The sequence below is a fragment of the Watersipora subatra genome, chromosome 1 (assembly GCF_963576615.1).
Source record: "Watersipora subatra chromosome 1, tzWatSuba1.1, whole genome shotgun sequence".
Lineage (NCBI taxonomy): Eukaryota > Metazoa > Bryozoa > Gymnolaemata > Cheilostomatida > Watersiporidae > Watersipora > Watersipora subatra.
The window spans coordinates 12,735,196-12,757,393 of NC_088708.1; the positions used below are offsets into that span (position 1 = coordinate 12,735,196).

At 39.9% G+C, this 22,198-nt stretch overlaps 1 protein-coding gene across 3 annotated transcripts in view; it reads right to left on the reverse strand.

Moving 5' to 3' along the window:
• LOC137385286 (roundabout homolog 2-like) overlaps positions 1 to 22,198 on the reverse strand; it is a 29,799-nt gene that overhangs the window by 2,281 nt on the left and 5,320 nt on the right. The window contains exons 5-21 of one of the 3 annotated variants that reach the window (XM_068071731.1): positions 21,850 to 22,033; positions 19,667 to 19,867; positions 17,545 to 17,729; positions 16,683 to 16,851; positions 14,313 to 14,504; positions 13,651 to 13,740; positions 13,016 to 13,185; positions 11,825 to 12,097; positions 10,360 to 10,582; positions 10,069 to 10,181; positions 7,355 to 7,529; positions 6,065 to 6,232; positions 5,697 to 5,762; positions 4,266 to 4,495; positions 2,765 to 3,617; positions 1,481 to 1,597; positions 291 to 440 (exon numbers count right to left, since the gene is read on the reverse strand). In XM_068071731.1, coding sequence (XP_067927832.1) covers positions 291 to 440; positions 1,481 to 1,597; positions 2,765 to 3,617; positions 4,266 to 4,495; positions 5,697 to 5,762; positions 6,065 to 6,232; positions 7,355 to 7,529; positions 10,069 to 10,181; positions 10,360 to 10,582; positions 11,825 to 12,097; positions 13,016 to 13,185; positions 13,651 to 13,740; positions 14,313 to 14,504; positions 16,683 to 16,851; positions 17,545 to 17,729; positions 19,667 to 19,867; positions 21,850 to 22,033 — 3,559 coding nt within the window. Of the gene's footprint in view, positions 1 to 290; positions 441 to 1,462; positions 1,598 to 2,764; positions 3,618 to 4,265; positions 4,496 to 5,696; positions 5,763 to 6,064; positions 6,233 to 7,354; positions 7,530 to 10,068; positions 10,182 to 10,359; positions 10,583 to 11,824; positions 12,098 to 13,015; positions 13,186 to 13,650; positions 13,741 to 14,312; positions 14,505 to 16,682; positions 16,852 to 17,544; positions 17,730 to 19,666; positions 19,868 to 21,849; positions 22,034 to 22,198 lie in introns of all 3 variants that reach the window. The other 2 variants (XM_068071730.1, XM_068071732.1) reach the window with 2 other exon arrangements.

Here is a 22,198-nt window from a genome sequence, read left to right on the forward strand (position 1 = left end):
AACTCAATAATTCACCTTCGCATGTGTTAAGGACAGCTGCCCTCAATGAACATGTTCATGGATTGTTGTCATGAACGTAGAGTAGCAATTTGTGTTGAGAATCTAGACACGTGCTGCGGGGTGTCCAATTGAGAATGAAATAAATCTCGGGTAACGTCGATCTTACTGCTACTCGTTTATAAAAAGCTGACATGTATATTATTATATTATTAATTACAGTTATAAAAGACTGTGAACATTTGATGAGGAATAGATATTACTGATTTTTTGGGTAAAAAACACATACGTACTAGGTTTCGCATTCATCTGTTTTCTTCTCTCTGACTTGGGATATGGTTTCCTTGGTACAAAAACGACACTACTATCCGTGCTGTAGCCATTGTAAGGACTCGAGGGCCTGGCTGACTGCGCTCGCTGCCGTCGTCTTTGTCGCTGCCGACCTGTGGAGACACAATTACCGTCTTTGCGGGCTAGCAAATTGCACACATATAAACAATTGTTAACTAGCGATGTTTCTAATAAAATACTATAGTAAGGAAATATAGAATTATTGCTAAAAAATTGTAAAAATATTTTTGTCGCACTTTGCATGTGTATTACAACACAAGTCTGCTGTCAACAAAGAACCCTATATCTAATAGAAGATAACAGTGTTATGCCACTTTTACGAGTTTAATTTTTTATTTTCACCAATACTATCATGACAAGAAGCATTTGTGCCAAATGCTTCTACACGCAATATTAACCGGTGCAAACTATTGCTCAAGATTGACAAGTTAACTCTTTCACTATCGCAAGCCGGTGTATCGACTCGGGTTATCTTCTCTTTGTGGCCGGAAGCCGATACATCGGCTTTTAGACGGTGCGTTAGTTTATTTATAATTACTCAGCTTTTGCTTTAGATAGACCAATAAGATCTGGTCTCTATGAAAACAAGTTTGTTGCTAACGATATAGAATAATCAGCAGGCCTCGCACGAGTGACTCACTGATTATTAAACAAAAAGTTCACTGTGGAAAAAGCACGGACAAAAAAGAATACAGCGATCGTTTGCAGCTGTAGAAGCTTCCAACATTCTTAGCCATTATGACTCCAGTAACTCTATATCGAGTGATTCTGACACTTTTAGTGCATGTGTTTCATAAGAAAAACTGTAATAGTAACCGAATATTATGGTGACAGTCAAAATATGACTATTGAAACTGCTGGCAAAATGTTGATGAAAAAGTTTGTAAAAATTTGGTTGTTTTTTAATGAAGTTAATTTATAAGTTTCATCTATTTCCTAATAAAGTATCTTCTTTTCAACAACATGTTTTTTAAATTAAGTGGATATCTTCATTCTTTCTCAAGTTATCAAAAAAAGTTAGAAAAAAAATTCAGAGCCAGAGTCAGAGCCAGAAATAAATTCGATAGTAAAAGAGTTAAGGCCCAACTACCCGACTATATCAATTGTTACGAACCTGATTTGCTGTCTTCACTGCCCGATTTTGATTGGGCAGTATTACTGCCATGAGACCCTTCACCAGCAGAACTAGCTACAGGCTCGCCGGCCAACATAGGCGACTTCTCCGTTTGTTCTTCCTCGCCATCTTGCTCTGCAACAGCATTTTATCAGAAACGTATAACAACAACAACATCACAGAAAAACAGCTTGCATGCTGGTGAAGCTATTGTGGTTTAAAAGTATTGTTAACCCTTTGGCAGGGGAAACGACCAGAATGTCGTTTATCGGTTGCGTGGGAAAACGACATTTATGTCTATTTCGGTCGACGTTTATAAAGCTGTCGCCTAGTAGCGTTAAACAAAGGATATGAACACTAGTAAGTTTTAAATATCATCAACAAGATATCGGTCGATGATTTACAATATGAAACGATTATCTGAGAGGCGTTGCTTTGTGCTAAAAGCTAAACAAATCGCGCCCCCTTGGAAAAGAATAAAAGTTGGAAAAACCAGTCAACATCGGCTCGACTTTCTAAACGGTAAAATAAAAGATTACTTGATGCTGCAATCGTTAGTGATTTTTTGTCTGATCAGAATAAAAATAATTCAAATGATAGAAGTGATATAAACTTTTTTGGTCTTTTAATATACTTGTAATATACAGAGAAAACGATCGTTATGGTGGCTCGCACGGCTACGTTATAGCGTTTGACTCTACCGAAAATAAATGCTTCCAAGCATTTTATATAGGGACAATTGCTCATGGTTGTATTTTTTTTGAGTAGTACATATGTGAATGAATGTATATGTACAAAAATTTATGTTCATGGAAATAAGTTTAAAATTTGAGCTATACATGTTCATAAAATATCGATTTTATTGAATTTTCGAAAATAAATTACATGAGTTTCGGTTGTTTTTGGGGGGTTTATACCTGGTCAAAGGGTTAAAAAGCTAGAAACAATCATCTTGCTGTTCTGGACTGGTTTTGAACAGTCAATAAATAAGAGATTAGCCAATACGTGAATGAGGTTTAATTTAAACCAATGTTTTGATTGAGTCAAGATCTGTAACTTTTCTATAGTTCTACATGGAAACAAAAAAGGTTCTTTCATATTTGCTTTAAAATAATAATTAAAGCTTGAAAAATTCATAGCCAATGTTTGAACAAGTTTGACAAACTTAAGAGCACCCAAAGCGCAGTTTCAAACAGACTAAAGCTAAATGAAATGATGAGGAGGGTAAATGAACTTCGTTGATTGCATGGGGTTACCATTTTTCTTTCTCCATGTAAAGTAATATAAGTAGTAGCTACCTACCGGCTTGATGTTGATAGCACTGCATTGCCATGTGCTGAGCGTGACTCGCACCGAACACATGAGGCCAGTGCTGGTCAGACCACGGCTCCTCATACTCTGTCTGTTCAGCGCACGACATGCACAACTCGTGCTCAGACGAAGGGATGGAGTGATGTCGAGGCAGTCCCACCTCTTGGCCTGACGTTGCGCTTTGATGCCCTGGCAAAATTCTTCCACTGTCCGTAACCAGCTGTTGTTGCAGCGGTTGGTGGGGCGATACTGGTTTTATATTTTGTCTCGGAAAAGAAGGATGCAATGGTACGCCATCATAAAGATTTTGCTGATCAAACTGGGGCTCAGCGTAATCATGCGAGTCACTGCTATGCGGTATACACACATTGTATGGCTGATACGCCTGCCTGCAGTCACTACGAGGAATACTTGGATACGCTGTGTTGTAGTCAATGCTACCATTATAAGGGTGGTTTGAAAAAGAATGCACGTGGGGTACAGTAGGATTGTATAATCTAGTCTGAGTGTCTAGCATATAATGAGGACGGGTAGGCTCCCCACCCATACTACTGTGATATGATCTATGGCAGGTGTGGCATTGGGGCGCCACCCTAGGTATAGTGCCAAGAGCTGGTTGAGCTGTTGGTCTTGGAGATGTCGCGTTTTTATCTGATGGTGTGCCACCTAAGGGAGGTGGATAAAGAGGTGGAGGTGGCAACATGTCAGCAAAGGAAGGCAGCACCGGAGGAGATGAGCGATCGCCGCTACTGTTACTGATCTCACCTTTGCCAGTACAGTTGTTATCAGTACTCGACTCACCGTCCTGGCCTCGGTGGGCTTCCGGCGTAAATCGAGCCTCTTCCTATAACAGATGATACCGTGTATCGTACCATCAGATGTTAAGGGTGACAAGTCGTAAATGATTTTATGTATTTAAAGAGCTTTGTAACAACATAATGTGTAAGAATCCTTCAGCGCAGCTGAGAGCTAGATACCAAGGTAATTCAATCAGTACTTAAATTCAATTGTGTCACCATATTACAAGCTTGGGACACTAAATTCTCATGTCCTTCTAACAATATTCTCAGGATTTCAGTTACTAGACATGGACTTGCATTTCTATCGGAAATTTGAGGCTTGAAATTTCTAAAGATGGAATCGTCTGCCCCACGTAATACATTTAGAGGTATGATTAGTAAAAGCCACCAAAGTATTGCAGCGATTCTATTAATCGATACAACATACGATACAATAACAACAACAAAAGCCATGATCCATAAATGTGTAGCCTTTGCAACACTTTGCAATACTGAACATAACTCAACCTTTGAATGACTTGATTTTAGTAAAAAATTACTCTTGGATAATTTCCATATCTAACCTTCTGGTTAGATAACAATGAGTGAAATTGAACTTCTAAGGTCTTGCGCTCAAAGCAAATCTGACGTTTTCTAAACATCTTTTACTAAAATATTTTTAATATACAAAAAATGTCAGGCATATTCCTTACTCGCTCGGGCCTATTGTTTAGAATGACCGTTGTAGCATATGGTCCGGGAGCCATTTCATCCCCTTTATCATAAAATGCTTTAGAATGACTATCGTCGTAGTTATCCATATTCTGCTGGTCATAGTCTATGTTGGCATCACTATAACTTCCTGGGTAGCCATTCATACTCATCATATTAGGGGACATGTGTGGAGCAGAGAGTTGTCTTCCCATTGCCAACCTTTGCATTTCTGCAACAAATATTAACATACAGCTTGTTAGCAAACACCAGTTAACATTTTTGGGCAGAAGAAACGTTGGATTTGTGACACAGAAATGATTTTGCAAGAGCGCACTTTATTGTAAAAGCCAGGAGGACCATTAGCACCAGAATAATAACACGAAGACCTTGCATGGCTTATTTTTGAAAAGCAAGTGATTCTGAACACAGACGAGCTTTAAAAAACTGACTGTTTTGAAGCTAAAGAATGTTTCATCTCTGACAAACTGTTAACAACATGCATCATCCTGCCATCACATAAGTACCAAAAGCTAAATTTCATAAAAAACTTTCTGGCTGGCTGTTAGTGGTGGTAAAAAGCTACTTCATAAAGCGGAGAAAAAACGGATGAAATTTCCCAAAGGAAAATCAGTGAATTGAGAAATGGAGAGACTCAGCATTTTGAAGACTGCAATGTGATATTTTAAAATAATTTCTTTGACTTTCATACAAAGAGTCTCTCCGGTGGGTCTCTTCAAGCCTATATAACGATAGCTTGCAGTTTGCTACAAGGGTGATGTTTTATAAACATATCAATGCCAATGATGCAAAAGTTAAAGTTCACAGTAGTAAATAAATTCAAACGGCAAAGCTCAACTTGAAACTATGAGAGTGATCAACTTTTATGTAATGATGATAACAATATATGATATGTGACTAGCACATACTGTTATTGCATGGAACAATTGGGTGCTTGCCATTTGTGAACGTTACCGGGCCATGTAAGAAATATTTATGGCTGGCTTTTAGTGCATGCCAAAAGATCTGGTTCTCGGAATGCGCAAGCTAAGTTGTGCATAGCATGTGAGCTCATTTGCTTCTTTAGAAATCTTTTTTGACATTTGAATGAAATTTTCAAATCACAATCATGACTGAAATGACAAACTTATAGTCGTATAAGAAAATATTAAAAATAGCCATGCTTTTCACCGCGATAGAAAACAAGCCAAGGTATACTAACCAGACCCATAATGCCGAGGAACCGCATGATCAGAATAACTAAATATCATTCGCTAATGTTTAGGAATGGCTTGTACATAATTAGCAGCTCAAATATAGATATGCTAGCTTGCACTGCACATAACAGCAGTATAGAAGTCGGGCCAACATCTGGTCAACACACAAAGACAAGATTGCGGCAAATACAACTCGCAAAGAGGCAATGAACTCACGTTGTCCTTGCGCTACGGTATACTGAAGAGAAAGGCCATGGGAAGCAGACGCCGTCTCTAGGGGGACTGTAAATGAAAAAGATCACACAAAGAATAAGCTGGAAGTGGCATGCAGCAGTGCAAAGTGCGATAGCCTAAGCGAAGGGAATCGTGTCTAACACAAAATACCGAAAAATAAATTGGAATACCGTGCAGAAGCATCAGAGGCCAAATAATAATTCAGTACAGTAGAATGTGTGAGATATTCAAAAGATGCATTGCAATGGAAAATGCTCGACCCACACAAACACTTGTGGGTCGAGATGATGACCAGGAAACAATGAATAAAGCACAAGGCATGCACAGGCGCCGCACAGATGTCTACCAACCTGTGACAATATCGCCGTTAGTCTGTTTCTTTCCAGTTTTCTGTAACCTCCTGCGCTTGCAGAGACAGATGATGATGATGCACAGAGCCACCCAGATGAGACCTCCGGAGGCACCGATGACCGTCTGCCACCACCACGTACTGTCATTGATATCCGGTGGGTTAGTGACTGCAAGAGGAGCGACTCGTGAACAGTTACAGTATGACGAAATCTAGACAAACCATTTAGCCTTGCCCTGATCTCTGCGGCTGTGAAAACAGCCTATCAACATTAATTAAGAGGGCAATTTTGCAGGCTTAGAAGAGGCATGTGAAAATGTTTTAATCCCCTGAAACAAAAACTTTCACAATAGTGGAAGAACATGTGTCTCATTGTATTTCTCCTAGTAAGGTCCATAGTAATAACCTTCACCTTTTACTGACCTTTACAAGTAGTTTTATAAACAAACATGTGAAGTTGTTGAGTCATAGCTGTTAACAGAAAGCAATTTATATATGCACCTGGCTGTTGTTACGTTATGCGAATAACAAAAGAGCCTTGCTTTTAAGTGATTCAGTACCTCCAACAAAGGTGCATACTCAGAATGACCAAAACAAGAACAAATATTTTCTGACGAGCACTGTTTATACGAGCACTGTTTATACGTGTAACAGTAAAAATGAACCAGGGAAGAAGGATGAAAGCTATCCTCTAACCAGTCCAGCCAAACCATAAGTTGAGACAGAATACGAACGAATACAAATACAGTAGTGTAGCGGCTATTATCCAACTGAAGCTGCGTGTGATTGTGAGAAAACTGCATGAGTAGCCTTTAGAACAGAGCATTTATGACTATCAGTACAGATCTAAATACTCAGTTCTTAGGTCTGGCATTCCTGATTTTATAAGCAAACTACTTGCCACCACGACTATGAAGAATAGGCCAATAACAGCCAATTAAAGATATGGAGCCGGCTGGTAGGATGTACAGCTCTAGTGAGTGATAAACAAACCCTGATTCCGCTTGGACAGCTTTGAGAGAACAACCGAGACACGCAGCACCAATGTCTGGTTCTGGCTCGTATCACTCTCAACAGACGAGACAGGCTTGTATCATCTGTATAATACTGGTTTGTTGCTATGGGTGTTGGGACAATGCTTACTAGTCATGGAAATTATCAACTAATTACTTTAAATCAATTTTATGGAACTCCAGTGACAGTCACTAATGGCTACAGTCTAACCGGCCCCGAGCTGGTGGATAAACTAGGCTGTTACTAAGGAATCTCCAAGGACGAGTAGATGACTCACGTTTAGCGTTGATAGGCCACATTTGACTGACTGGGCCCGTGCCGACTACCGTCATGGCGGCCACTCCGATAGTGTAATTGGTCTGTCTATTTAGATTGTCCAAGGCCACATTCATGACACTCGAGTTTACATTGAAGTTCCTGCTGAGTCGGGAATCAGAGGCTATGCAGACGATCTGCAAAGGAAAGACCATAAGAACCATAGGAAGTTTTCTAAAGTCAGGATATGAACAATTTTGGACTCTGGCAAATGGTGTGTTTGAACTTCATATATGCCCGGATAATAGACTAATAATATTAAAAAGCATTTTGAGAAGAATATCGGAATATATAAAGAGGAGTGTGTTTGTTGACATGAGAAGATCGAAATATTTTGTAAACATATATGTAGTATATTATATAGAGTGTTTTAGCACACACAGGCAGTCATATATTTAGCCAGAACTTCCAGAAGGATGTTGAGTAGATCCATCTAATAATAAATTCAAAGTGCCAACAGAAAAATTGGAGTAAAATGAACGCTTTACTTTTTAAACCAATAGTAAGCATGGTTTTTGGTCAACTCTATACAAACAACTGGGGCCTTGTGAATGCTGTTCACCAGTGACATTCAATAGCATTCCTTCTCATGAAGTCGGAAAAATACAAATAACAAAATATTTAATCCTATAATTTGCATATTGCCTTACAATCCTGCAAGCTTGCAAAATAACAAACAATCAAAAGGACTTTCCCACGATTCATCGCACATCGTATTTACAAAATAAGAGAATTTAGATGATGTTTGTAGCTGTTAATGAGTATTCCTTTATTAATTGGTTGAATAGCGGCTCTATGGCTGATATCGATGACACTTCTGGAAAACTCTCTTTGAAGTAATGCAATAAATAACAAGTTTCATAACTGCCCTGAAACTCGTCAGAGATGATGAGTAAGCCATCAGATGAGATGTATGGTTTTATCATATCAGTTTACGGGAATGTGAGTGGCGCCTTTGCATCGACATCATACTTTCACATTAAGAGAAATAGACTAACAGGATGCCATTTATTCATTCTGTTGTTCACATACACCGATGTGTAGATATATAATTCGAAACAAACAAATAAAAATTTACATGCATGTGGTTGATCATATCTACACAGATGATTATCTTCAACCATTAAAAAATATGAAATGTTCAGAATTTATCCGGCATAATCATTCAAAAACACAATTTTATGACTTTTTGGTTTACTTATTTGAAATCATGATAAAATGAAGATTAATTTAATATATAGTTTATGGTTACTGACTAAATTCTCAAGGAGTAATAATGCTGCAAATGAGAATTGAGGTTTTCCAACAAAGGGGTCCAGTTTATTTCGCACACCACCGTAAATTGTAGCATTCTCGCTATTGAATTTAAACTGGTGTCAAATACCTCTGTTTCTCACTTATGAGCCATTAAAATAAAATGAGAAATGCTAGACCAAGGACCTAATGTATCTAACAGCCTCACTTACATAATAACTACTCTACTATACCATGTCTGTTGTTGGTGACTCAGGCTAGAGCATTTGCCAGTTGTCACCACAACTACAGCAAAGACTGCCGATTTGCAGACATCCAAAACTGTCTAAGACTCTAAGAGATGGGTGACCTTGGAGACAAAAACACTTGCCCTCAATACTTTTTATGACTGTTTTCTGTTATATATATGTGGCAAATAGTATTTTTCTTCCTGGAATGTAATGAGTTGAAAAGGAGCGACAGTGTAATTCAATTTAATGGAAGGTCACTACCGCGGCCTGTCACAACCTTGACGAACCCAACGCTATATCTTAAGACATGGAAAACAACAGTAGGCTATAACACAATACCTAGTCTATTTAATCAGAGCCTACATAACTCGGCTACTTGTGCCTGCTGTGACATCACTCATTAGTTGACTGACAGCTACACAGAAATACACGCATCACTTTTAATTTATTGCTGTGATTTGAAAAAAACTATAATATAAATCAAGCTGGCTAAGTACTTCCCAGCCATATAACAATATCTTAATCAGAATACTTCTTCAATATTGGCGTTAAAATGGCTCTATAGTTTGTTGCAATGCTTATATAAAATTTGGAAGCATTGGTCTCAAGTTTGGACACGCTAGCTACATTGAAAGTGAGCAGTGAAAGATTGTACTAATTTCTATGGTTTACTGAGCCATCTTATAGCTGTACTTACTGTCAGCTGTAAACTGACCTAATTGTTGCCAGATGAGAAACACCTACACAAAATGTACCCATTGTCTGCTGCAGACACATAAAAGACAAAAAGAACCATAAAAATTTTGATGAAAAATAGCCACATATTAGCTGGCTGACTCATTCCCAGGTCAGAAGGTGGTAGTTCCAGGATTACATGAATAAAACTACATGTCCTGATACAATGAGAAGTTATTCTCTCTCTCTCTCACCTAAACCAGCTAATCGTTTGGCACACTGAAGCTGCCAGTCAATATCAGAGATTTAAAATTACTAGAACCAAAATGAAACACTCCAAACTTATATGTAGTGACCAATCGCTGTTCAAACCCTGACGCATGACACATAATATGTCAGCATCAACATTCGTGACACGGTTAGTTGCTCCAAAATAACAGCTACATTATTCTAAAACTGCTCAGTGCAGACGACAAATAAAATACTTGAGGAAGGCAAGGTACAAGAATGTACCTACCACATAGCCAGTGATCTCTCCATTCTGGTGACTGTATTTAGGGGCACTCCAGCTGATGGAAATATACCTCGGTCCCTCATGCACTTCAACAGCTGACGGAGGGCCAGAGGGCACTGCGGACACCATATTAACAAACACGTATTATAGAGTTTCCATAGATCTATTTTGTCTACACACAAAATGCTAATAAGCCATCGTATATACCCAACGTAAAACATTTTTTAACGTTGAAAAATAGTGACGAAGCGCAGAGCTAACGAGGTGCTGTATATTATTGCTAGAGGTACTCACCATCTTGTAGAGTCTTGGCTGAAGCCTGTACACTAGGTCTGCCACTGAATTGAAGATAGAATGGAGTGATGGCCACGCTGTAGTTCGTATATGGCTGAATGTTTGTGATGATGTGATAATTGGAGAGGCTGCCATGCACTGTATCTACTTTCTTGAGTCTCCCAGAGAGGTCGGAGAGCCTCACGTAGAACCCTTCCACATACTTCCTATAGAGGATGGGTAGCTGCAAGCAAAACAACGCTATGTTGCAGGTGAGCAACCAGAAGTGACAGTTTGGATGTGGGAATGAATCGTTTTAGATCTAATCCGCTGTTTCTATGTATTAGTGCAATATGGGAATATTTTTGACAAACGTGAATGAAAATGCCTACACATGGCTAGGGCAGCAGCTACCTTATAATAGTTCTATGAGACCAGTAAAACGCTTGACAAATGTGAACAGGCCGTGAGACGCTTCAATGAGACATGACAGCTAGTAACAACTCCTCACTTGCTCTACGTATCTAAACAAAGCGAGTCTCCAATGTATCGTTGATTTCAGCAATCCCATGACATCAGACACGAGAAACAAAATAATATTTATTTCATGTGTCAGAACCGTCGTGTGCTGGACTAACGATTCTTTTGAGAATACATTGTTTGCCGTTCAATTTGTTCCACAGCCAAAATCTATCAATATTTACTATGGCAACCTTGATAACGCAATACATATAAATCTATACAAAAACGTCATTGGAAAAAACGTAATCCATAAATTAATGGTAAAACAGGAGGTTTCTATTGTCGCTTGATGTTTGCATTAAAAACGTATAAATTGAAAGGTAGTCTTGGTGATACAGGAGATTGAAGGTGTGTAGGTAACGGTTGTGATGGAGATACTGAGCTAGTCAAGCTTAAATGATGGAAATATAAAATTGAAATAACTTATTTATACAAAATTTGTAATAGCCTTTCACAATTTTTAAATTTCAAATTCAATTATCACAAGCAGCTAGGCTAAAAGTAAGAAGATGAGAAGGCGCGATTTGCTGCAGGCTGACTGCAGAGTATCCAACAAACAGCAGAGATTTAAACATGTCACTCCAATGTACAATAATAACACATAAAAATGTAAATACAAAATAAACTATAAATACAAAATATGTGCAACACAATCGCCAGAGTTTGTGCAATGAAGGTGCGCGAGGATCAATTTGGTAGCTCCTGAAGGTGTTAAAAAGGTTTCACAACTCAGTTACTAAGACATGCCGAACAAGGTCATGAACTTAACCACTGTCTTATTAGAATACATTCAACAGCATTTGACAGTCAGTGCTAGGAGAATATTGAGAGTGTTCAACTGCAGCCGCAAGTATTGAGCTTGTGTGGGAGTCTGAGTATAAAAAGAGAGGCCTTGACCTACCTCCCACATTGTATTGATAGCAGTGGAACTGGTAAAAGTATGAGAGGAGAAGCCTTGACCTACCTCCCATGTTGCGTTAAGAGCAGTAGAACTGAGCACATCGAGGCTTTTAAGTACAACTGTAGTACGATTCATGTTGTCTTGTATCTGCTCATCTGACCACCTCTGGGGAGGGGGACTCGTACCTGTAGTCTTAATGTAGTCAGTCACAGGAGATGGCTGACTTGTGCCATAGGAGTTGTGCGCCCTCACCAGCATTATGTATGACGTACCTGGCTGTAGATTCCCTACCACAGCCCATGGTTGAGTAGTTGTGGGAACAGCGGTTTCCCATCCCTAAACGACATCCAAATATGAAGTTTATAGTAGGCATGTAAATGATTCCCTGCTACTTGCAAACATGGAATTATGCCTAGTCATCGGCTTGTAGCAACATGTAAAGGTAGCTATCAGACTCCCCTCCTATACCAATGAGCATGCAGCAATGTTCTATGTAAAGATCGCATCGCCTTCACAAAATTCTAAATAAGTTTAAGATGTAAAATCACACAAACCTCAGACTATAATGAAACAAAGACTCGAACAACCGATGGGCACTGTCGAGCCAAGCACATTTTCTCAAAGCTCAAAGTCTCCACAAAGTCGCCACGGGATTGTTACACAAATTCTCAAAACTTAGGTTTGTTTTTGTAAGACTTTCCTATCTAAAGATGTCAGCTATGAACAGATGAACAAATAGAGAGCTGGGGTAACTCCTGGAGTTAACAAGCATACGGCTAAATGACAGACGCTCAGTATGACAGACTCTCAGTATGACAGACCCTCAGTATGACGGAAAATCAGAGATGGACACACAGACACTAAGGATGTCCCGAGGGTAAGGAGTTAATGTCATTACACATGCACATCAGTTATAATTAACCTACTCAGATAGACGACTATTCAATCAATTGGATTAGCAATCCTCATTCAAAGCTAAGAAGATGGAGCTATACTGAAACTAGTCAAATTCCACAAGTCTAAAATACAGAAGCAGTGAGACTATCATATCCACATCATGCTGTTATTCAGTACAGAAATACGCGTGTACTCAGTCGGTCATCTGTCCAGCCGTCTGACCACCTTGGGAGGCAGCGCCAGCCCTGTCTAATGAGCTGTCTTCATCCAAGCTGCCTTCATTAGCAAACAAGTACATACTGCTAAGCCAGGCACGAATAGGAGTAAACAGAGAACTTGTGTAAGCGATTAACAAACCTGACGATTCTCAAGGGTAAATATTTCCACACTATAAAATGATACTTCATCTCTCTCGGCACTCGCACCCCAATATAGCTTCACCGACGTATCCGTGACCTCATCAGGTGATGACATAGGCCTCTCCGGTGTTGAAGGGAGTAAAGTTTCTATGACATTATTCCTAGTGCCTGCAACCAAATAAAGAAAGAATAAGCACCGTGCACAAGGAATCATGTAAGATAGCGGAGAACGACAACCAGGGTGAGAACTGCACCTGAACTAGGACATGCGCTATAGGAATGCCATAGGAGTGCTCAGCGGCCAACTTGACTAAGTCATTGATTATAAAATTCATATCTGAAGGCTTTGTTGTCAGGCAGTGACTGCGCGAACAGTTGGTGCACACACTAAATGTTTTCATACAAACACTGTATCAATATCAAACTGAGCGTCTCTCTATCTCTACCTTCATCAACGCTACATACAGATTTTCTCAATGCCTCCCGCATAACAATGCTTCCATAGAAAATCAACTTGCTATTATTTGAGAAATGAATGTTATTTGCAGAGATCTCTCTGAAAGACAAAACCTACCAGCTACTATACCTATAAGCTCAAAGATTAGCGAATGAAAAGATTTGACTTCTACTAACCAATGACATTTAGGAATGCGGCAGCAGAGGCATCCCCGGATTCGCTGATGGCCCAACACGTATACTCGCCTCCATCTGTCACCATTACATCTGCAGCATATAATGAACCAGTCTTTGAAGTACCAAACAGAGCAGCAAAGAGTAGTGCTTAACTATAAAACAAATGACCACGAGACATATGGGTAGAGATTACAGCGGGTTACAGGCCCCACCCTTCCTAATCTCCCAGGTTGGACAAACAATGGTTATGTAACTTAAGAAGTGAATTAAATTGATAACATTGCTTATGGAATTTTGATAGCCTCTTGAGGATAAAATATAAATTTAAGGACTTGTAGGAGTCGGCGTTTGTAAGGTACAGGCAATAGTCAGCGACCAGACTATGGATATATCAGCAATGATACTTTACCTAGCTACTGATTCAGCCCATAGCCTTGCAAGCGATGTGTCAAGTGACATTGGCCATCGCTGCGTCTAAGTACATAAAAATGCACCCAACACACTCTCTCTCTTCTTTTATGCTGTTGCTAGCCACTGCAGCTGTTGCAGTCACAGCGGTTTCTCATGTCTATGATCGCGAGCTGGCAGTTTATGCCAACAAATATATGTAAGTCAACGCGATGACTGCGAAAGAATGGAAGAAAAGTGTGCCCATTACTGACCAGTGATTCTGAGATTGCCTCTGTTGATAGAGATTCGAGCGTCTGCAAGCACAGGGCGTTTGTTGTGAGTCCACCTTATTGTCGGAGAGGGAGTGCCTGAGGCTGTACACTGTAGCTCAGCGAACTGATTGAGTGCAGCGGTGACATTGCGAGGTGTCTCGGTGATTATAGGTGGGGGCCTACTATCCGTCTCTGTAACAAAACAGAAGGGACTAAGTTATGAATGTCCAATAAATATTGCCATCAGAGAGATGCACCGATAACATAAAACAGAAACATTTAATGACTGATTGCGGCTTGTTCAGGACATTAGTAAAAGCATTAGAATATTTTCAGGGTAACTCTAAGTAGACATTAGAATCACTGTAAATCTCTTCCTCTTTTGTGTCAGGGGACCAGCGTTGAAGAGCTCATTATTGACTGCTAACGCGGATAGCAACCGGGATAGCAACCGGCTAGACTAAGCTAGAAAAGCTAGACTTTTGAATATAATATAAATAGAAAGCATAAGTGGTAGTTTCCAATAGTAAAGCCACAACTAGCCATATTACTAGCCATATTACTCAAAGACTCGACAAGATCAAAGCATGGTAAGAGCTTCCTGGTAGACTATAATCGCTGCCCATTCAAAGAGATGACTTTCTAAACTATTTCGATTTAAATAATCAATGAGATGGAATACATGAGGATTTGTATCTCAGTTAACATCTGTGTCTGGGCTACGTACACACGCTAAGCTAACTCACAAACTGGCCATGAGGAGCAGAGGTTTCACAGGATATCTGATACAAGCAAAGGAATGCAGTGCACAGGCTTCAATTAGAAGACGAACATGCAATATGACACGCGTGTAGAACCACAATGAGAGCAAGTGGTTGATGACCAACCATGAGGACTGATCTCTACTACATATCATACGATGCAACTTGATAAGACACCAAATACTAATGGCAATACCCTATTTCCACTAATAAATATTTAAAGTTAAACAGTGTGAAACACTCTCGATTATGTTCAAGGGAAGACTTTAATTATTAATGATATTGAAGGGAACAATTAGCCTATATATTACGGTCAGTTGAATACCCATACAAGCTACATTACTGCTCCAATATAAACAGTGTTGAGTTTCACATCACTGTTTACCATGTGAAGCAATTTAAAACATTTTCATTTGCACTCAACTCAAGGAACAGATTGGCTCAGCTGACTGACAGCCATGAGAATAGAGTGATGGACTGCTATGTACTTGACAAGACAAAAAAGTTCCGTATGATTAAGTTGGTGGGTACGACAGCAGTTGTTCCACATTGATGCAGCAGCGCTCCAGCGTTGCCTCCCATGCTATCGGCCCGATGCACAGATGCTGGTTTTGGTTTATAGCGCTTTTACATTGCACACATTTTCCGATTATGTTAGCAAAAGTACATTCTTTGCGTTTTCCAAATTATTCAAAAACAATAGGAAATGATCATTGGAAATATCTGTCAGTATGTAACTTCATAGGGCAATACACAATCCTTGCATAAACTATGGAACAATAGCCTTTCTATATAAAGTTCCACATAGCACGTTGATAGAATTGCAATCAAGGAATTTTGAAAACACGGTTGACACGACTCCTAGTAGCGAATAATGCGGGCGTACCCTCCTGAATGACACAGAGGCTCATCTGCGCTTATATGAATAATACTTGATATAATCTGACATTCAACGCTTTTAACGTGTGCTTTAGGATTGTGAGGACTGCAGCGAGGACTGCAGCGAGGACTGCAGCGGGAAGACGATTGTCATAAGAGAGGTATGCCGGTATGAGTCAAGAGAATAGACGTAACATCGGAGAGGAGTTGATTGTTAAATTGAATAAGCATACGGCAATAATGGGCTTTAGTGAAATCATCATCCATCACCTTTCCTTCATTCTTTGATAAATTACCAATCTGACGATTTCCTTTCTCCTATTGTCTGCTCACAAGCGCGCAGCATTTCACTTATGTGCTGGCTATTTATTAAATTATACCTTATTTACTAAGTCAGTTAGCAGGTGTCTGAGCCAAATTTTCATCAGCAACCAACGCGCTATTCTGGAGTAAATATTTACATGGGCAGTAGAATTACTCCACACTCCCGGAGAGCCATAAATCGATCATGATTGCTCTATAAACTGTTTCACAAGTTCGTGACAGGTTGAATAGTCATTAGAATACAATTAGCTCCTCAGGCTGACAATACGACAACATACCAATGGGTACAAACTATTTCGCTGCCAGCTATTGGTGGAGTGACACAGCCGGCAGCCGAGGCGCTGATTTTGTCTCACTTTTTATAAAGAAAAACATACTGCGGTTTTAGATTAATGTATGAACTAACCTTTAACCCTGAGATTAGCGGAAGAGCTGTTCCTCCCACCAGCATTGCTAGCAAAGCACTCGTACACACCGTTGTCTGCCGGCTGACTGTCCGATATTCTGAGAGAGCCATCATCGAGCACAGAAAACCTACCTTTTGACTGGCGAGGGTAGAGGTGCATTGTGTCATCCTGTCCAGAAAAAAAAAATTATATTCAGATGACAGATGCGTAAATGCATATATCTGAAGATGATTATATCAGCCAGAGCCTTATACTCAGCAGCTCTAATCCATGCATACAGAAGTAAAACTCAAGTCCCTTTATAAAGTATCATACAAGGAATCTGGAGGAACTCATCACAATGGCCTGAACTCAGAATTTTTCAAAACTGCAATATTTCAAGAGGAAATGTTCAAGCGCTATAAGCCATGCTATGATGAGAACACAATGACAGAGAGAGACCGCTATGCGGAGCTGTCTGAAACTGGAAATATGGCTGTACCATGCCGATCGTCTCCGCGAGAAAGCTTCAGTCTTCATTTGTACAAAAAGGCATTAATTATCTAAAGACAAGATTAAAGAGTGCTTTTTCATGTTTATATGCTGAGTCTATTATATCAATCAACATAGCATACCATCTCATAGCAACGGGAGCAGTAGCTGACAGCGAGATGGCTGACAGCTCAGTACATAGCCACAACATCCCTGAGAACTGTCCATACTTCAGTGAGAGGATGACGTCAGAGGCCGAATACAGAATAAGACCTCGCTGTCATGAACTTTTAGACAGAAACCGGTAAGCGATTAAACAGGTGCTGGTTTTTATTTAATTTCAAAAAGCTAACAACTGTTTCTAACATACACATGTTGCAATCTAATTACCCGCGCTTTGCTCCAGTAGATGGTTGGCTGAGGAGATCCTGAGGCTACACAGCGAAATGTAACTAGCACTCCCCTTCCAACAGTCTTCGATATGGGCTTTTCTAAGAAAATGGGAACTGTCTGTACCGACAGCTGCGCAGGGGCGGTAACAACACCACCAGGATTGCTGGCCTTACAGCGGTATACTATAAAGAAGGAGAGATATCAATAAAAATGCTAAAGAAAATGGTTGACAGAAGGCATTGTCTACAGGCGAACCAAAGAAAGCTCTTTAGCGCTGTTGAGTAACCACAATTTATGTACTTGACTTGGCATCACAATTGAGAACATCCCTTCTTTAATTGGATGGGAACTCCTATACCACCAGTTGTTAGTTAGAATACGCACATTTTCAGGTCATTCACAGCTTAATTCATCATTATCTAGCTGGTGGAGACACGAGTTAGTAATTAGCAAGGGAATACTGGGCCAAGCAGCCAATCTACACCCTGCAGACTTGTATGCCAATTACATCTATAGCTACTATCTTACTTTCACTTGACAGCCAAGGGACTTGACCGACTTGACAGCCACGAGACAGCCAAGTCATGAACTAATCAAAAACCTTATAAAATTTGAGTTTTAATTTTAAACTGATAATCAGATGAATTCACATTATTCCATGAGCTTCTATAATAAAAGTGTAATTCTAGTTTCATCACAATGTTCTAAGAAATGTACTCGGCGAAGAAAGCTAATACAATTCATATCATACAACTAGACTAGTAGACAAATACGACTAGAGAGACTGGAGAACACGCGTAACGCTGCGAGAGGCACTGCGAGAGGCGAGTTTTAGCTTTCAGTTGAGTTGGACAGATGTTTGTAAGAAAATCAATCTATAATCAGCGAATTAGTTTCAGTCAGCAGCAGTCCAAAGTAATAACAGTCTTGTTGTTTTCATAACTTATCATATGATATTTCTATTCAGCACTCTCTAGTTGATCGCTTTCAACATCTGAGCGGCGAATGCTTTTATTTACTGTTTCAAACATTTCAAAGCATAGAAAACCGATAACATGAATAAATATAGAGGAAATATGCCAACAGTGTTATACTTGACTGCCATAAATATATCAACACTTAAAGGTCATGCTAGAATATTAAAATAAGGAGAGTCAATAAGGTTAATAATAAAGATTAATAAGGAATAATTAATCTTTATTTTTATTACTATAGAAGCCAGAGAGAGAAATTCTCAACTGAACTAGTGCAGTATCCAGGCCTGGCACCAAAGTGAGTGGTTCTCATCAGTGTAAACACGTTTCTCCCGAGCACACGCTGTCGCGGGCATAGCAATAGATGCATTAGCTAATCCCTTTGCACCTTTTTAAATTGCAATAAATTTTTCATAGCTATCAAAAAAAGAAAGAATATATCAAGATGACTTTAAGCTCTGAACCTAAATGGTCAATATATGACCAATGAGAGGCATTATTGGCAAATCATGAGAATAAATGAGTAAGTTTGATGAAGCCAGTCCTCAATAATAGGCTGATAGCATGCTCCAGCAGTTCTTTATAGAAAAGGTTGACCTTCATGTATGAGCAATTTGAACAGCTTTAAACGCTGCCTTAAGTCATTGAATTATAACTTTGAGAATTTAGAATTATTCAGAAGAACTCAAACAACGAATACAGACAAGAGAGCGAATATGCAAATCCCAAAGGCAGTAGAGATAACTAGCTGTGTGACGCAAAATACGCTGGAAGATGTTTACAATTGCGGTAAATCGCCACGCCGAGCTTGAAACCAACACCTTGAGGGTAATGAATAGCTTTGCAAGCAAACAACTTGCAGGGATAGCCGGTGATAATTATGATAAAGGCCAGTGTTGACACGGCAGCTGTGACATCCGACCTCGAGTTGACACTGGCAGCGCGGCACAGGAAATAATAGGAAAAGAGCCGCTACAATCTGCCAGAATCTCAAAGCTGCAGCATATCCGTGTAAATCCACCGGCTATGCAAACTTGGCCATGCAAACTTGGCCGACAAACATAGTGAAAACATACCACAAGAATGCACGGCATTTGAACGGCATTTGAACGTAAATATAAATACCAAACTATTTGGAGATGTACCTCCATTATCTGTAGGGTTGATATCCCTGATCTCTAGAGTGTTATCTAAAAGCACTCGAGTGCGGGAGCTGTCCAAGTTAGCTCCGTCCATTTCCCATTCAATAATCGGCTCGGGATCACCTGAAGCCTGACATCGGAATCTGGCGATGCCTCCCTGGTTCACAAACTGGTCAATAGGAGGCAGCGATATCGTTGGCTTTTCTGTAACAAAAACCAACAGAAGATAAGACCCAATCTACAAGTAGAATGCAAGCTACATACATGTAGGTAGCACTTGAAATACCACAAAGTAGTGGACTAAACGAGCTGATGTTTTAGAGCAGCGAAGTGTGGCAAGGAGCGCGAAGCGATGCCCGAGTAGGTAAATTATTTTGGCCGATATTTTATAACATTTATTTTAGTCGCATATGCTGCCAACATATTCTCCAATAAAACTGGCTATGTTGTACGATCTCTTTCTACTTTTAGCCACAAATAATACTCCCAGAAAAGGCGAGCTAATTTTTGAAAACTGTTAAAACTTACAAAAGGCGTTTGGCGAAAGATAATTAGTCAATGAGATGAGAGAAATGCAAAAATGATTTGCGATATGGCTATAAGCCCGGCTCAAGTTGAAACCAGGCAATAGCTGGACCACAAATATGAAAGCAGTGAAAGGCCTGACACTGAAAGGACATCAATCAGTGTCACTCAGCACTCTAATGATGCAGACAACGATGATGAGTTTCTCCCCATTAACTTTACATGCTTAAGTATCTCCAGGGAGAAGTGCAAGGCTACGCTCCTTGCATATAGGAGTAGGGTAGGTCATCCTGCCACCTAATTCTTTATTTTCTGGGAATGGTACAAGACTTTGTTATTTATTCATAGGGTTTGTCCTGTCCTCCACCCCCTAGCTGGTACTTTCTTCTGGGACCAGTACAGGACCATGCTCTATGTTCGTAAAGTCTGCTCTTAACCCATCCCTAACGCGATCACCTCCTCCCTCCTCTCTACTCCAAGGTTTTCCTCTTCCTTTAAACTCTCCGGCTTTCCCGCTATTAATCGACTTTGCTTTCCCTACTTTTCAATGAGTAAAACTATACAACTACCTTCAACTTGCTTTGCTTATATAAACCTGTGTTAACAACAAAGGCTTTCAATGCGCTCAACTTGTCTTTAGTGTTTCAATGCACAGGACAGTGAATAGAGAAGAGACAAAGGCCCTTGCTAATTATTATCATGTATAATTGTTAGTGCTTTGCTGCTGTAGCAAGCAAGAGCGGCTACGCTTCTATACGATCAATATGTTATTAATCCAAAGCACTCAAGACTTTCCATACTATACTTTCAAATTGCCGTGACCTCTAGCAGCGAGTTTAACCAAAAATATTTAGTAGATTTGTAACCATGACTAGCAAGTTCAAGCCATAAGCAAATGCATATAGGTCTAAAGGCTGGGTCACACTATATCGCAGTTTGTCCGTGTTAAGCCCGCAATACTTCAATGATCATCTGTGATAACAATGTTAACACTATCACCAACCCATTTGCGTTACAACAGCGGAGTTTCCGTGGTATAGTGTTCTCATTATACAATGCGGTTGCAGAAACTATGAAACACCAGTCCCGCAGCAACTGTCATAAAAGAAAATGTAGATCGAGCGATCAGCGATAGCCAATCACCATCACACAAGTGGTGTGCATTGTACAAACTGTCGCGTACAATCGGCGAACTATCGCAAAAGTTTGAGAGCTGCTTTGACTTTGCATTGAAGAACCCACCGGTTTGTGATGCACATAGTCGACAAGTAATCGCCGAGAGGACAACAACGACATACAGGTAGATGTGTGAGTAGACAATAGTCCGTTTCACAACCGAGCACTTCATCCTATGTGAAGGCGATGTGAAGAGTTATGACGGGTAACTCAATACAGCAGCACACGAGTCAACATGTGGAAGCTGCCTAACTCCATTGTATGTACTTACTTTCCCTTCAATGTGGGTAGATAATAATGAGGCATGAGCCCAACATATGGACCTGATTACTGACAGCAAGTGCTCTCATGCACGGACATGCCTCCCTCAAATGAAATAAACTTTCTCAATGAACAATACTGCAGTCCTTCGTAGTCGCTGCCATAAAACAGCAATAGCTGACCTATGTACTCACACAAGGCGATCAAACATCGCCAGAACTAACCATGCACAGAAAGGACGGTCGGTTGAGAACTGATTTCAGCTGCAGCATTTCTCCCGATGCAGACGTACTCAGCTGCATCTGCTACTTCAAGGTTTCTGATCACAAGGTTACCAGGCGGATTTTCTATGGCGAGTCGTTGGTCCCTATCAATGTCAAGAGTTACCCCATCCTTCTCCCAACGCACCTGAAGAAAATACCAAACTGTTTGACCACTGAGGCAAATATAAATTTTAATCATTATTAACAAGCAGTTGTTCATAACCTCTTTTAAATAATTATATAATTCATTGACATACACGATGCTCTCTTCAACCCTCCACCCATCGATAGTACAACTAAGCAAATAGTT